This window comes from Nothoprocta perdicaria, unplaced genomic scaffold (genome assembly GCF_003342845.1).
Source record: "Nothoprocta perdicaria isolate Ctin4 unplaced genomic scaffold, notPer1 scaffold_123, whole genome shotgun sequence".
Lineage (NCBI taxonomy): Eukaryota > Metazoa > Chordata > Aves > Tinamiformes > Tinamidae > Nothoprocta > Nothoprocta perdicaria.
In genome coordinates this window covers 1,933,229-1,950,412 of record NW_020454350.1, presented here as the reverse complement: position 1 = coordinate 1,950,412, position 17,184 = coordinate 1,933,229, and the positions used below count along the sequence as shown (strand labels likewise).

General features: G+C 43.3%; 1 protein-coding gene across 3 annotated transcripts in view; it reads right to left on the bottom strand.

Moving 5' to 3' along the window:
- The window catches only part of TPD52L1 (tumor protein D52 like 1), a 44,234-nt gene that overhangs the window by 12,131 nt on the left and 14,919 nt on the right, over nt 1-17,184 (bottom strand). For all 3 annotated transcript variants that reach the window (XM_026054596.1, XM_026054597.1, XM_026054598.1), the window contains exons 3-4: nt 11,463-11,611; nt 270-371 (exon numbers count right to left, since the gene is read on the bottom strand). In XM_026054596.1, coding sequence (XP_025910381.1) covers nt 270-371; nt 11,463-11,611 — 251 coding nt within the window. The remainder of the gene's footprint in view (nt 1-269; nt 372-11,462; nt 11,612-17,184) is intronic.

The window sequence follows — 17,184 nt, the reverse complement described above, 5'->3', positions numbered from 1 at the left end:
CTTCCATTTTGTTTGCACACTCTTCCAGGCTTGCAAAGTTATTCTAAAGGGAATTTCCAGGTTGTYCTTTTTTATTTTTTTAATCTGGGAATGTAATAAGAATTATATATTCACAGCCTTTTCCTTTCAGCTGGCACCAGGAATAAAATGCTACAATTATAAGCACTAGCTGGAACTTTAAACACTAGTGTGATAGAAAATGAAAAGCAATAGATTTGTTATCTCTTTTCTCCTCAAAATAAGACCAAAGTGGCAGCAAACACCTTTACCTCATGTCTCCGAACTTCTTGCTGATAGCAGTTCCTACATTGCTGATAGCTGCTGTGGCCTTCTGTCCTGCATGGCTCAGGGTTTCATGTGTTTTCTTGTAACTGGGAAAAACAAACAAAAACAGAAACASTGCTAAGCGTTAAGAAACAGAGGCTCGAATCCCTGCAGTCTCCTGCAATTCCCTTTTTTTCTTATTTCCACATCTTAAAGTTCCATTCACTGAAGGGTTAAGAACTACAGAATGAACTACAAGGCTGCCCACTCCTACACAGCCTCCTAAGCGCAGCTTAATCCCAGCACAAGCAAAGCGCCCCGCAGCGCAGCTCTGCTCTGCCTGTGCCCCCGGCGGGCGGCCCCGCTGCTCGCTGCAAACCGGGGGCTCGCTCACGGCAGCGGGGTGCTGCGCTGCACCCCGCGTCACCGGCCTTGCACGAGCTCCGCGCACAGCCCGCGCGCGGGCACGCAGGGCACGGGCCTTCCCCGACGGGCTCGTCTTAACRTGCTCAGCGGGGAGACTGGCTTTAACCCCCATTCAGCTTGGTTAAACTACACTCCCAGGGAAATGAATAAGCTCTGCCGAATGAAGCTGGTTTTGCTGGGGAAGCTACTTCTGGGTAGGGCAGAGGCTTCCCTCCTAGGAAATTAACTGAGGCTCCCAGTGATACCAACTAGCTCGGAATTATAATACTGACCGAATAACAAACGTATAGCACGTTAAAATCTATCTTGTATCCCATGGTATGTCTTGGCAGACAAGAATTGCAGAAGTGATCATGAACAAGTGTAGTTGAATTGGTCCTAATTCTGTTTTGAACATATTCTTTAAGGTTGTGGAGACTGTAAGAGATTTCAAATTCTTAAGATTCCAAAGCACATTCAAGGTCGAACAAAAATGAAAGATCCCACTGCCTCATTCATGAAACAGACCATTTTATTTTTAGTTTTAGGTATATGAAAACAATGTAAGTTTGTGGAGAAAGAAGAGGAACTAAAACATGTGTGTGTGTATGTGTGTGTGTGTGTGCACGTGTGTATTTTTCAAAAATGCATCTTCAAACATTCTCCTAATGGAGAAGATTACAAAGCCATCCAACACAAGAGGAATTTTCCCGATAACAAAAGTGAGGGTCCAGACTTGACCTCCAGGTCCTAAAAGGCACTTGGCAGCGGAGCTACTCGCACTTTGCCTTTACCCCAAGCTGTGTGGACACAAATCATCCCATTCTGCCCTGTGAGGATGCAGGCAAGAGGCAGCTCAACTCCTTCAGCAAATCCCTGTGTCCAACCTCTAAGCCTGTTTTTAAGCACCAGAGAGAGTCCTATTAAGCTGAGCCCTTATTCTAGCCTGCATTTGCACATGCTGAGCTATCCCCAACGCTTTCCCTCCCCCTGCTTTTTGGGGGATCCTGGGTCAGAAGTCAGACAACCAGCACAATTCCAGGCAGGAATGCTCCAGGAGTCAGGAGTGTAATAAAGAATGGCCTTTTCCACCGCAAAAAATGTAGATTAAAATTACATGYATCACAGAACCACAGGATGGTTGAGGTTGGAAGGGACCTCTAGAGATCCTCTAGTCCAGCCCCCCTGCTCCAGCAGGGACACCCAGAGCACGGGGCACAGGGCGGCATCCAGGCGGGTTTGGAAGATCTCCAGAGAAGGAGACTCCACAGCCTCCCTGGGCAGCCTGTGCCAGGGCTCTGTCACCCTCACAGGAAAGAAGTTCCTCCTCACTTGCAGATGGAACTGCCTGTGTTGCAACTTACACCAACTGCCCCTTGTCCTATCACTGGCCACCACTGAGTTTGACCCCTTCTCCCTACATTCTCCCCTCAGGTATTTTATCAGGTGTATGTTCAATGAAAGTGATAATGAAAGTGAAAAATATCTTCAGAAATAAACACTATTTAAGTTCAAGTTGATTGTAAATAGTAAAACAGTTTGCAGATACCATTGAGCTAATTTTTTGAACAAGACACCTTGGAGTTCATTTTGCCTGTGGTCATGTTCAGCTTTGGGCGGGGCGGAAGGAAGAATAAAAGGCCTTCCACTCATCACTGCATCTACAGAGAGCAGATCCCATAAACACAACGTCCTCCCCAGTACTGCTACTAGGAAGAAAGAAATGGAAACAGCATTTATGTTCCTAATACTGCTGAAGTTATATAACAGTGTAAATCCAGCTAAGACTGTTACACAATTGGTCTTTTTTGAGTGTCAGCTCCAGAAAAACAACCTCTGACCTGGCAACACCTCCTCCCTTCTGCAGTGCTCAAGAGGAGCTTTGAGGAACAGAAAAACAAGAAGGGCAAAAATGCTAAGCACAATAAGCARCCCCTGCGAGCAGACACCACAGCAGCAACCTGCATCTCAGGAAGCCTCACGGATGCTTTGCCTAAAACACTCCCTGTTGTCCCTGCCCGTGTACCCGCATCACCTGCCTTACYGCGCCTCCTTCATGAACAACCATGTCTCCATCAACACGCTGCCTCTCTAGTCAGTTGTGTTGTACACAGCACAACATTTTGGTTTAGATGATTTTACTATCATACTCACTTTTACAACATTAAGTGAACGCACACAGGAAGGGCTGTCTGAACATGGGAAAAAAACTCACCACCACCAACAAAACTTCTTTACTGGGACGGTGCCTGAGCACAGGGCTAAGGATTGTCCACATAGGCCACAAAGTCTCCAGTCTTGGCGATATTCCAAGGACGAACTGTGTCCAGATGGCTCCCTGGACACAACTCTCCCTTGAACAAGGGAGCTGGGCTGATGTCCAAAGGTCCCTTCCAACCTCAACCCTYCTGTTCCAAAAACCCTCTAATTTTAAATATTAACTTTCTCAGGTCTCGACAATCTAAGCATTCTGCCCATGGACTCCTGATCCCAGTTTAGTTTTGTAAATGAAATTTCTTTAMATTAACAATAGTAACAGTGATGTTATCAGAAGCCACGACAAAATACATTGATACCACACTACCATACTTTGATAAAATTCCCTTCCCAGCACATTCAATGGAAGTTCTTAMGGCTACTTACATCTCCAGTAAAGTAACACACTCCTTACACAAAACTGATTTGCAGTATAATTTGTGTGCGCTTTAACCTGACTTGCTCTTTTTTCCTTTTTTTCTTTTTCTTTTTTTGTGCACTGCCCTTAGGTTGCACTGTCTTATGACAAGGTTTCACTCTATGAATTTACAGACATTTAAAACAACCCCCCAGGCCAACCCTCCGGCACAGGCGCAACAGGCGCCGCGGGCACAAACAGGCCACCSAGGCAACAGTCACATTTTGCCCGGGAAGCTGCACGCTGGACTTGCCGCGGCACTTACAAGGATTTTAGGATTCATTTCTGTAAAATATGACAACGCACACTGGTAATTAGTGTGTTTCGCTGAGTGTCATCCCCTCTATCAGTGATGGCTGGTGAAATTAGTGCATTTCAGAAACCCTGCTCTGTGATAACACAGAAGATGGAACAAAATGCAAACAATTAACAACGCAACCATGTTGTAGAGCAGGGCCTGGTGGCATGAGCCATGTCCTACGGAGCTTGCTCATTATTTATTTTTGTTGTTCTCAAGCCATTAGTCAGCTTAAGAATGACATTTTCTGGAATAAATGTAAAACATCTGGCTCTCTAGGAGATCCTGAGCTATGAAACCATTTTGCTAGTGATTTTCTGGGGGGAAGAAAAGAGGRCTTAGTATCAATTAAATAATGCTAACGCTGAAATGAAATTAATACACACATGAACAACAGACAACATGTACTGAGAACACATGCTCTAAAAACATGCATATTGCCATACTGCTGACAAACACATAAAAGGTTTGGATTTTGGGAGTTTTTAAGCTTAATGGAAATTCATTCCAACTTCAAAAAGCAGTGATCTATTTTTATCCATTCAGCCTTTCCTCAAACGTGTCAGGAATTAATTGCAATTGTGCTGGCACCTGATACGTGTGCATAGGCCTCGCTGAGCCGAAGGAGCCATGGCCCAGGTGGCTCCTCTCCCCTAGGGACAGGAAGGGCAGAGCTCGGGGAACAGAAACACGGAGGCCGTCGGAGACCTGCCCGAAGCCAGGAATCCGCAGGGATTGCCCGGCGGGACACGGCTCAGGAGGCTGCCAAGAGCCACGYGCCAGGAAGGGAGCCAGGCAACGCGGCCAAGTACTCTGTGTGGGCCTGGGCTACAGCCTTGAAAACCAGGAGAGAAACGAGGAGCAATTGCATGGAAATCCCTATTTGTGCAGGTRGCAAAGCAAACACCTGCGCTCAGTGCCCGGGCTTGAGGCAACGTGCTCCACACTGCCGGCCCGTGCACGCGTTCATCACGTTTTTAACTGTGACAGTAACGAAATGATGCAAACTAAAACATGCAAGCCTCCTTTTCCTTTTCTTCCCCACCTTTTCTTTGCCTTCTGTTCCTTCCCCTGCTTTCCTGCCTTTATCTTGCCTTCATTTTCTTCCTTTCCCTGGCTTTCTTTTKCCTTCCATCCCTTCCTTTCCCCCTTTCCTTACCATCGTTTCAGAATTTCAGTTTAAACTAAAGTGGCTTCTCCCATCCTTGTAGTCAGATACATATATGYATATAATACTTAGATGAAAAGTTTCTGGTTCAAAGTCATCATGACAGCAGATTGTTCCCAAGAAACTAATACTATATTCAGAGATATGGAACATGTCATCTGAAGTTCTGGAATTAGCCAAATTTTCTGGTGCAAATGGACATATATCTGTTAGGAAGGGAACAACGGGAATGGATTAGAAGACATTCCAAAGTTCCTTTTTCAGACTTGTTTTCCATGACCCCATGCATTTCATTCATCCTTCCATGTTCCAGGACAGAGCTGCATGTGAAGAAGTAGCAAGAAAGGCCTTTGAGGGAGGCGTGAGCTTCAGCTGGTCCGACCCATGGGACAACACAGGAGGTCAGTGGAAGGAGGTCCCGTTACTTCCCCACCRCACGTGCTCACAGGCTCCCTTTGTTTGCACAACTGCAAATTTTAAAGAATAAAATATCACAGGGCAATTACTCATTCCAGTGAGCAGCAGCACTCCCATTTCTTTTACTGCCACTCATTACAAGCGTGTGTGGGAACACAGTATGCCGAGTTCCTAAATGTCACGGCAGGACTTCGGTTGCCCATTAATTATGGCTGCCTTCCTGAGAAAATTCCAGTCCTCTAGAACACATCACTATATATTTAAAGTTATATTAATGAAGGCTACAAGCACCACACTTTTTTTTTTTTTTTTTTTTTTTTTCCCCACACTCCTGCAGTAGAACTATTGGTTTCTATTTTCTCATACCTGTCAAAAATTTGAATTACAAAACAGATTCTCACTCCCTTATGGAAATTTGTATCTTACATCTTGCAATAGTTATCCTTGGGCTCCTACCAAAAGAACTAATCTTGCTCACACATTTTTCAACTGGTGGTCCTGGAGGAGATCCCTTTCCATCTCTGGAGGGAGAGGCCCAGCCCATGCAGAATGTTCCCCTCTCAAATCTCAGGTCAATAACTCAGGTGACGACAGAGCTGTTTATTCTGGGTAACTCTCCCAGAACAGGCTTCAGAAGACAGTCAGCACCTGAGCAAGCCCCAGACACCGTCTAGCAGACACGCTGCTGGGCACTAGCACAAAGACATCTCTTGTTTCTGGCCACCAATTAACRAGATTTCCTGTTTCTACAATTTGTGAAAATTTTCATCTGTGAGGACAAAAAGAAGACACTCTAAGAATAGAGCTGTGAGAGATTCTTGTCTTAGCTGGCACTCCTGCATGATCCTACTTACCACTGCCTCAAAGGAGTCCTGGAACCCAGGACCCAAGACCCCATGTCTGGAATCACCAAGAATATGGGATTTGAGACATTTCACTTAATTGTACCACTGCAGCTCTCACGGAAAAAAWTAAGTTTTCACTGCTCTAATGACTTACTGACCATAGCAGAATTTACAATGAATTTCTGGAGTGCTCACTCTTTTTTTCCCCGTTTTAAATATATGAAAAAAAAACAAATCTTCACCTCCCCAGAAGCCATCCCTATAATYATTTTGACTATAGTCTGTGGGGGTTGAAAGGTTATTTATCTAAACCATAGGCCTATGTTTTCCAACAGAGAAAAGAGCAACAAAGGAATTTCTGCGAGCTATTAGGCTGCAGTGAGGTTATTTGCGGTTACTTTTGCAGAAATATATGGGTATACATGATCCTTGGAAACTCCATAGTCCCAAAACTATGGAGACAACATTATAATGAACTGCATTACAGAACAGCACCAAATTAAAAGCTAAGGGACAGAGCTGGGCATGGTGACAACRTATGTGCTTACCAAGGGCTAAGGCATCTCATGAACCTATTCTTTGTGCTTTGTGTGACAGACTGGTGAGGATGAGTTAATCCGTGTAATCCTATCCTTGTGACCTTAACCTTTATAATTCAATGCAATTCTTTAACTGGATTGAAGACTATTACTTTACACTTGTTTAATGGAGACTTGGTGGGATAATTCACATGACTGGAGTGCTGCAATGGATGGACACAAGGTCTTTAGAAATGACAACCCAAGATGGTGAGGAAAGGGAGCTACCCTGTATACAGCAACGTGGTGGGAATGCACAAAGCTCTCTCCAAGGAGGGATAACGTGTCAGCTCAGAGTTTATGGGCCAGGACTAGCAGGAAGACCATGTAGGATGGTGGGAAGACCCACCATCACRGTGGGAACATGCTATGCATTCTGTGATCAGGAAGAAGCAGATAAGACCTTAGATACAAGCTATCACTTGAACCACAAGTTCTCTGGGAGGTTCCTGGAGCGCATGGTGACAGCTTCCTMACACAGGTTCATGAACTGCTCACGAGAGGAGACGACCTGCCAGACCTCATACTTACAAACAAGGCAGAGCTGACTGAGGATGTGAAGTTCTGGGGCAGCCTTTGCTGCCACAATCATGTGATGGTGGGGTTCAGGATCTCCTAGGAGGACAGAGGGGGTAAAAAGAAGCCCACAATCTTGGACTTCAGACTTGGCCTGTTCAGGGATCTGGTTGGAAGAATCCCAAAGAACACAGCATTGGAAAGAAAAGCAATTCAGGAAAGCTTGTTACTTTTCAAGGATCATCTCCTCCAAGGTCAAGAATAGTCCAACAGGCAAGAAATCAAGCAAAGGCGGCAGCAGCAGGCCTACATGGATGAACAAGGAACTACTGGCTAAAAACTCTAATAAAGAAAGAGCACATAAAAGAAGTGGAGACAGAGAGACGACCCAGAGAAAGTGACAGACACTCCCCAAGCATGCAGGTATGGGGTTAAGAAAACCAAAGTCCATCTGGGGTTGAATCCGGTGAGGAACATGAAGGGCAACAGGACAGGCTTATATAGGCATGCCAACAGCACCARGAGAACGAGGGAAATGTGGTCAACTGCTAAAAGAGTCAGGGAAGCTGGGGAAAAGGGTGAGACACCCGATGACTCCTTTGCTTCTSTCTCTTCAAGTAAGACAGATCTCAGGAATGTCAGGCCCCTGAGACCTTTGGGAAGTCTGGGGCAAAGATGACTTACCCCAGTGGAAGAAGAACAGGTCAAGGTACTTTTAAACAACCTGGACATACATGAGTCCATGGGACATGATGGGATGCATCCATCAGTGTTGCAGGAGTTGCCTGGCAAGGCCACTCTCAATTCTCTTTGATTGGGACCAGGAGAAAACAAATCTCACTTCTGTCTTCAAGAAGGGCTAGAAGGAGGACCCAGGGAACCACAGGCCAGSAAAACAAAGTCACACGGGAGGCCAGTCTCTTAACAGTGTCCYCCAGGAGTAAATACATAGCACACCCTCAGCAAATTTGCAGAATATATAGAAGTGGGAGGAGTGCTCGATATACCACAGGTTTGCAGTACCATTCAGAGGAACTTCACTGGCTGGAGAAATGGGACTACAGAAACCTCACAAAGCTCAACAAACGAAAATGCAAAGACCTTGACCCGAGGAGGAATAACTTCATATATAAAAACACACTGAGGAGCCATTCACCTGAAAAACAGTTTTGCAGAAAAACTGGGGACCCGGTGGGCAGCAAGCTGACTGTGGTCCAGCTATGCACCCTTATGACAAGGAAGGTCAATGGTGTCCTGAGCACTGTTGAAGAAGGAGGCTCAGGGTGTGTGGGAGTTATCAGTGTATACAAATATCTGATGGGAAAGTGTGAATAAGATGCAGCAAGATTCTTCACAGTGGTGCTCAGCGACAGGACAAGAAGCAAGAGCACAAATCAAAATACAGGAAATTCAATTTAAACATAAGAAAAAAAAATGTGTTTTCTATATCCTTTAAGATACTCAAAACCCTGCAGGGCATGGTCCCAAGCAACCTGCTCTAGTTGACCTTGCTTTGGGCAGAGGATTTAACTAAATGATCTCCAGAGGCCTCTTCCAAACTCATCTATTTTGTGATTCTGTTTAAAATTAGACCATCCTTCACGGAAGCCTTAATGTACTATGCAGTGGAAAAATATATGAAAGGATACACTTTTTGAGTTATGTTGTATGAAGCACTGTGGAAACTTTATGGAAGCACCACCAATCAAATAGACTTAGCTAAGTAAACATACTGCATTCAGGTTACATAAAACCTTTCCTCAGAAGCAAAATGTTAATTATAAAAATTCAATTACAGTTTCTGCAAACATCACTGTGCAAACATTTTTAATGATTCTTTACCCTAAAATAACTAACCTTAAAAAAAAAACACTAATAGAATCTTGCTTCTAGCAACTAAGTAAGAACTATATATATTTAAAATATAGATAAATACTTGCATTGCTGGGAGCTAACTGAATATCCACCCACTGCTATTCACTGGAAACCTAATCTTTAAAAAAAGGTGTGTGGGAGAAGTCATTCGAGCTCAATGCCTCATCACCATGAAAGCAAATTACACYTGAGGCAATCATTTGCTCTCCAGTTACAGATATACTCTATAGAAGCCGCCTAACACAGAGATTACACTAAAAATCAGTGCATTGAAGAATAGCAGAGGAAATGAACACAGAATATGAAAAATGTATTATGCTTTTGGTCATCATAATAAGTAAATGACTTCCAGGTGTATTTCCCACTAAGCTCAAAAAGACAAACAGCATTATGGGGTTCTTTAGAGAAAAATAAAGCTGATAAAAAAGCTTATTTGATACAAAAAAAAAAATCAGCATGCTATTGTTGCAACTATAATGTCTTCTTGGGGGTGGTGGGAATTGGTTCTGCATACCTTGCAGCATGAAAGGCTGAACAGACTTTGTTCAGCACTGTGTGCTGAGCCTACTGAAATCTTGGCACTACGCAGGGCATCAGCCCACTGGCCTCCAGCTCTGGAGTTTCAACATTGTGAAAACTTTTTATTTTTTCTTTTTAATCATAACCTAAAGAATACTATAATAATAATTTTTGACATTCACATGTCAGGCCCGCCTAGGCTAATTTCTAAACCACCTGCTCTTAATCTTTTGAAACTCAGAAACCCAAGTTTACATTCAGTCATTCCAGGTGAAATCCATTCTGACTCTGACTTAGGTTCTGAGTCTTAACTACTTACTCAGACAGACTCTGAGCTTGTGAGAGAAAGCCACCCCTCCATCTGCAAGTCTTTTATTAGCCCCAAGAATCCATCCACAAAGGGAGAGCTTGAAAGATTATTAAGAGTAAGAGAAGAATCTGATGCTGAATTGTTCTTTGTGAGTTCAAAAATCTCCCCCTTAAAGAAAAGTGGCTTTAATTTCCAAGAAAAGCACAGCATTTGTAAAGCACTGTAAGACTCTGTAAAAGCAAAATTTGTCTTCTTAAAGTCAGGCCATTTTTAAAATTCAAGTGACTAATTGTGGATAGAGGAATCTAAAGTTCTCATATGTAAATATTTTGAACTTAATTTTTAATAGAGGCTTTTCATCCTTACTAAAGCAGAGAATCTCTGTGAGCTCTGCTATCACATTGCTATTTCGATGCAACAACAATGAATCACCTCTATCTCTTAGCACATCCATTCTTAATATTGCTGAATTGATGCAATTCACATCAGCATCGGTAAGCGCCAGTCAGAATTACAGAGCACCTTGTACACCTGGACCACAGGCAGCAAGATTTGCAAGGGCACGAATGAGTTTTTTGTGCTTAAGACTCTAATAATTAACTGTGGACACAGAAGGCCTAATGGCATGCTGGTTTTGAAACTCATCTGAAATAGTCTTTTAACTCTACTGGTAAAATCTCAAGTCTCTCTGTCTTTGGGGAAGATGCCAATGTTGTGAAGCTGTCTTGGAAAGCTGTTTTGAGACGTGCTACTCAATTTCAACTAAAAATGGCMTTTTGCTGGTTTCTCACAGGTCGGTTCTCCTTTCTACCAACATGTTCTACTAATTGGTTGAGCCCAGGATCTTTCAGAGCAGTACAGTGTGCTCACATATTTGAGCATATAGCTCAGTATGGAATACATGGACTTCCTGAAGCTCATGGCTATTTGTTATCTCTCTGTGACACTCCACTTTTCATCAGCCTTTTACACTGCAGATACAAAGCAAGTTTGAAGCTTAGAAGAAGCACTATCTGTCCTGGGTTGGAGCATGTTTTGTGGCARATGAAGGTAGGTTTTACCATTATTTTTAATTCTTTTCCAATGCAAGACAAAAGGCTGGCATTAGCAGTGCTTAGCAGCAAACTGCAACCCAAATAAAAACTGTGCTCCCCAAACAATCAGTGCATTTTTAGAGGGCACCTTCCTAGAAGGCAGCAAATGGGTGAGACTACAGACTACCACAGTATAATCGGTTTGCTTCTAGAAAAGAAGAATCAAAATTAAAACCATTTCAGCAACTCTACTACCACTACCAAAATTTAAATATTCATCTTTGCACTGTAAAGTGGTGTTTCAGTTTCTTACACTTCTAAATCACTTTGCATTGGGGGAAACTGGAGCTGCTTTCCATGCACAAGCCAAGTTTCACTGAACTCTTGTGAGCTTGTCACCCGTTCTGACCAGTGCTAAGCAGAGGCCATGACAGGCTTGAGTGACTTGAAAAGCAAGGCAGATGTTTCAACAGCAAAGTGTCACACAAAGGCTCATCAAGTCAACGGCACCAACATGCTACAGAAGATATAGGACAATTTGTGCAAGGTCTGTACTCACGCAGAAGTTGTCTGCATATCATGCCAGCTTTTGCTGAAGTTCTGCTTCAGTTCATTCATCAGACTTATGCCAAGTTTCTGTTTAATTTCCACCAGGTGCTTTTCTTTGGCTGCTAACACTTGCCGCAAAGTTGAGATTTCATCCTCTAGCTGCGCAAAAGAAACAAGGAGGAGGGGAAAGAAGAAAGGTGTTAGTTTGCTCCACAGAAAGAGATTCTGCGTTAAGAGGCGTAACGARTGTTACATGAACTTACATTTTTCATAAATGTCTAGAGACAGAAAGAGATGAAAGTGCTTGTGGAGATCACAAAGATGATATTACCCTTCTACTATAAATAAAGTCTCTCTGCCATTTCTATGCATGCACATGCACCTGGTATCATCTACATTAGGACTTTAGAGATACTCAAACATCAGTTTTTCATTCACAGATAAAAACRGGAATTGGTAGAACAAGAGAAGACTAGACAATCCAGAGAGAAGTTTTTTAAATACATATTTGCAGCTTTTTAGTCTTCCACTCATAAAAAGGATCCTCACCAGAAGAATCTTACTACTATGCTGTAGGCCCTATATATTCGAAAATACTAAAAAATGCATAGGAAAAGGACTTTTAACCTGAGTGAGCCTGAGATGCCACCCGAAGGAGGGAAGCTTCCAGCAGACAGGGCGGCCCAGCCTTCCCAGAGCCCCTGCTCGTTAATCCCTCTGCACAAACTCAAGTTAGCCCCGACCCAGGGAYGTGGCTCTCCCTGCAGGGGCACTGAATCAAACGCATTTGCACCCAGCATGGCTTCATCACGGCACGAGGCAGAACCCCTGCCCACGAGAGGGACYCGCCGAGGTGTCCGCCAGGGGCTCTCACCCCGCGGGCGCCCTGCTGTGAGCAGGGCCTCGAGCTGCTCCCCACGGGTGCCCGCGGCAGCTCCCGGGGCGCGCGCGGCTGCCCTGCGCTTCCCGCTCCGACGCTCCCTGACGAACCGGCTTCCTGCCTCCGTATGGCCGTAGGAGAACATATGTTAGCGTATCTGATTACCATATGTCAAGCTCCCCAGAATGGCAGCCTTACTGTGATTTAACTCCACGGGTGGCTGGCYACGAGGCAAGCACCAGCCGGATCACTTGCTGACCTCCAGGGCTCTGTTTAGAGGTCAGCATTATTTTTATCTTGCACGCTCCTTCGCTCTGTTTCCCTGTAAAACTGGCTGCAAGTTCCTTTTCTTTGAAATGTCTCCTTGTTTAATCTTCCACCTCTCAGCTTCTCCTTTGTCACTGGAAAAGACTATCTAAATTATTCAAGCAGCTGAGGAATTAAGCAGCAAGGCAAGGAACACAAAGCAAAATCATGACCTCGGGTATCCACTGATTTCCATGATGCCGACTCTTCAGCACCAGAATGTGTGCTGAAAGTTGCATCACACAGCGATCCCAAACTGCTTTATTCTTCCCCAACTTCCTTAATGTCCCATCATATCCGCAACAGGAAAACGGAACACTGTGGTGCCTGAGAGGGTAACCCTGTAAACACTTACAGAAGAAGGGATCACAAACAGCAGCACTCCTTGGATGACGAAGTTTAGCATTTCCTTTATCTATCTCCTAACCACAACAAACCTGATAGTGCACAAATTTGCCTCAGTAATACGATTAAAGAATTTAATTTAAACCAATACCAGTGTGCTTACAGGTACTTAAGCATTATTGCTTTCCATATGGACTGGCAGTAGGCTGATCATTATGTACCTGGATATGTGAAGATTCAAAGGCTTCTATTACAATTACTTTCCATCTGTTCACTTGAATAGACACCTAATGCTGTAAAGCCCTACACAAGCATTAACCCTGTGCTCAGTGGCTTAGGTATGAACAGCATTTTTGACCATATTAAAGACAGTAAGTTGTTTTTCTTTAAAAGAACAGAGTCCGGATTTGAGCTGACAACATCCTCCTCAAATTCTGTCACTGTAAAATAATGGTAGGTACAAAGTCTCCCTAAAGTGCTCAGATATAAGTGACTGAAGACTGAATGTAGGCAGAATAGGTTGGGGACTTAGAGTGGCATCTCCCAAATCATTTAAGCAGGTTACAGCCCTAGCTCCCATGGAAGTCGGCATCACCTACTTGGGGATTTTGAGGAGTTCAGCATTACAATTGCAGACTCCCTCATGAAAGCAGAGCTTAGGTCAACAGAAACACAAGCTCTCAGACTTCCATTTTTCCCTCCTCTGCAAGGAGAACAAATAGGGACAAAGTTCCTGCATTTTGCAGGCTTTGGAATCATAGTTAAGAGATATTTTTTCTTTCCTCTGTTACTACGTGAGACCTACAAAAGTAGGAAGACGAGCTGATGCTGGAAGAGAGTCCCAGAGTCCAGTATACCAAAGCAAATAAAGTGTTTTCCCCTGATTTGCTTTTGTTTGATGATTTTAGGACACTTTATGAGTTTTAAGGGGTTCACTATCTTTTCGTTGGTGGCACGCCTTAAACAAACAGTAAACATGCAACATGCAATTTTTCCCATATCCTCCAGCAGACATTCCTAAGTAACTAAGAAAACAATCTAGAAATGAAATAGAACAGTGAAATGGAGCATTTTGGATAAACTAGTACTTAAAAAAGGGTAAATTTATATTATCTTTATTTTAAAACATACAGTATTATTTAAGATGTAAAAGAGGAAAAACTCCAATAATGTTTAGAATAATATTCCCCAAAGAAAGACTGAATGCTAAGTTGAATATGGAAAACAGAAGGCAGCATAGTTGAATATGTGTTTTCTAAATTTGTTTAAGCAATTTTTTTTCTGCACTACATCAGCTTTCAGTCTTCCATTTTTCCCTCCTCTGCAAGGAGAACAAATAGGGACAAAGTTCCTATTTGTGCAGCCCACCTGGCCAGGGAAAACTGAACCAAATAAAAAGCAGCAAGGAAATTATTTTCATACCACTCAGTTCCTAGATGCAGCACTGAGCACTGCGCAGCGCAGCAGCAGGAACAAGGAGATGGAGAGGCAAGGAAGGCAGTGACCAGCTACGCAGCACGAGCAGCTCGCTGGCTGAACGTGTAAAGCCAGCGGCACTGCTGAAATGAAGGCAGACAAGGCTGTTTCTGAGCATGAACAACCCGAGGGACAAGCTTCTCCAGGCAGGGTTGGAAGAAATAGAAAGCGAGTTAAGCCAGCAACACTCAAGGTGAGCATGCACCTTCATGTGCACGCTTCACGAGCATGCACAGGAAGGGGTAGAAAGTCTGGAAGAGAATGCTCTTAATGCCATAAAACCTCCCTCGTCACAGAGCTAAAACTTGCAACTACCCGGGGTTCTCGGCACTGGATGAAACCCCTTCATCATCATGTTAGCTACATGATAAAGCTGGGTCTGCTTCTCTGGGGCAGGACTGAACCTTGGCTTTGCTGCATGGATAGAGCCTGTACGAAAAACTGGAGAGGGCAAAACAGATAAAGACAGAAAAGGTGATAAGGAAGGACCAGCTATATTACTGGTAGGGCGCTTCTAACAAAAGAAAAACAACTCTGAGGGAATAGGCAATAACTGAAAGTAGTTTGTGGGCAAGAAAGTTACCTCTTGCTTTATATCTTTTAAATAAGACTATATCTTCTCTGTGTTGTTCTTACAGTGGGCTTACAAATTGCTTCTTAATGAAGCCAATCCATTAGCTGATTACWGCAACCCCACAGTTACTCTTCAAAAATTTCTGGGTAGCATAATATGTATACCAATGCACTTAAGAATATTTGTAGGAAAATGAGAGTACCYACTATGGTGCCTTAATATTTTCTCAGACAAAGTAGTAAATTGTTAATAGAACAAAAGTGCAAAAACAGTGCAAAAAAAAATAACAGGCATTTTAGCCTTTTTAGCCTTGTAGATCTTGCAGCTCAAAGTCTAAATCTCCAGGCTCAGTGGTTGTTGATAGGTAAGTTTACTTGGGTGAGCATCTCCCAGTGACACCAAGGATGCTCATAAATAAAATTACCCATACATTTGAAGAAACAGGCACTCATATTTTCTCACATTGAGAATCAATAGGCAGTAACACTCACAACTGAAATYAGAGCGTCTGGACCAGCTGGGAAGCCGGTAGGTCAAATCAGAGAGCTACTTTGGTGAAGGTTACAGGAGAGGGAAGACAACAGGGAGTAAATGACTGCTTTGATGGGGAGAATGGAAGGACAACAGATGGGACAGCCAGAAAACCTCATCTCTGGGCTCAGGAGACTGCGACACCCCACCCCACCAAGGGATAAAAAGAAAGAAAGAAAATCTGCTTCTAACCTTACATAAAGCTACTGGGCTACAATGAGCWTGCTCCTTATTCATTTTTTTCCAGACCTTCCTAAGAATAATTATCAATTTTGTTTTGTCGTTCAAGGGCAAAGCTGTACACCAATAAACTGCTGTGACCAATACGGGAGGAGGTTAATTTAGAGATCAGTTAAGATCATAATATTTGAAAGGCAATCTCTCTTTTTTTATTGCTTTTGGTAGATAAATTATGTCTGCCATGAGCCACTGAGAGGACTCAAGTCCCACACCAATCAGCAAGCAGACAGGATGCCCAGAAACTTGTGGATGAGCTCCCTTGGAAAGGGCTGATTTTCAGATCTTTTATACTCCTTCCTTCCATCACTCTCAAGCCTCTTTCACCAGAAAAGCATACGGAAAGCAACAATGAATCAAGGAGGAAAAGGCGGTGACAAATGTGACACTTGCAGGCTTATTGCTATGTGATGAGCTGAATACATAAAGTAAGCTTCCCTCTTGCTGATTACCAAAGTAATAAAATCATCAAAGAGGGAACAGGTGATGTAACAACTCAGAAAAAATCAGGCTTGATATAACATTAAAATGAAATTTTAAAAATCCCTTTTTTTTTGGTCTCACTAGGAAATCCTAAACTAGCACTTAAGTTGAATGACTTGAAAGTTATTAAGAATATGACTCTCATAAAAACTATTTTAATATTATTACTTAGCTTTAAATATTTTGATATAGGAAGGAGAGAGATTAGTCTCCGCAAAAGCACCATCCTCTGGATGAGTCTACTTCACAGCAGCAGTTGCTTCAAGAGCACTGAGGAAGAATGAGCTTAGGAGGGAATGCCCAGACAGTTTACATATGCCTAYGCTCATGGTTCCAAACTTTCAACTTCCTACCATTCAACTTGACTTTACTTGAAGTACTTTAGCTATATGAYGTTTCCAATCTATTGTCTTAATCATTCTTTATTGCAATCAAGCTAAATATYCTCCTCTCTCATGTATCTATGACTTCTGTTATTTCTCTCTTATTCGAAATAATCAGATCTTCATTTTATTCTCTCTTATTTGAAATAATTAAATCTGTATTTTATTATCATAGAATCATAGAATGCCCAAGGTTGGAAGGGACCTCAGAGGTCATCCAGTCCAACCCCCCTGCTCACGCAGGGTCACCTAGAGCACGTGGCCCAGGGCTGTGTCCAAGCGGGTTTTAAAGATCTCCAAAGAAGGAGACTCCACAACCTCTCTGGGCAGCCTGTTCCAGGGCTCTGGCACCCTCACTGTCAAGAAATGTTTCCTTAAGTTCCTGTGGAACTTTTGGTGCCTCAGCTTGTGGCCGTTTCCTCTAGTCCTGTCGCTGGCCACCACTGAAGAGAGGCCTCCCCCTCCTCCTCACGGCCTCCCTTGAGGTATTTATAGACACTGATCAGGTCCCCCCTCA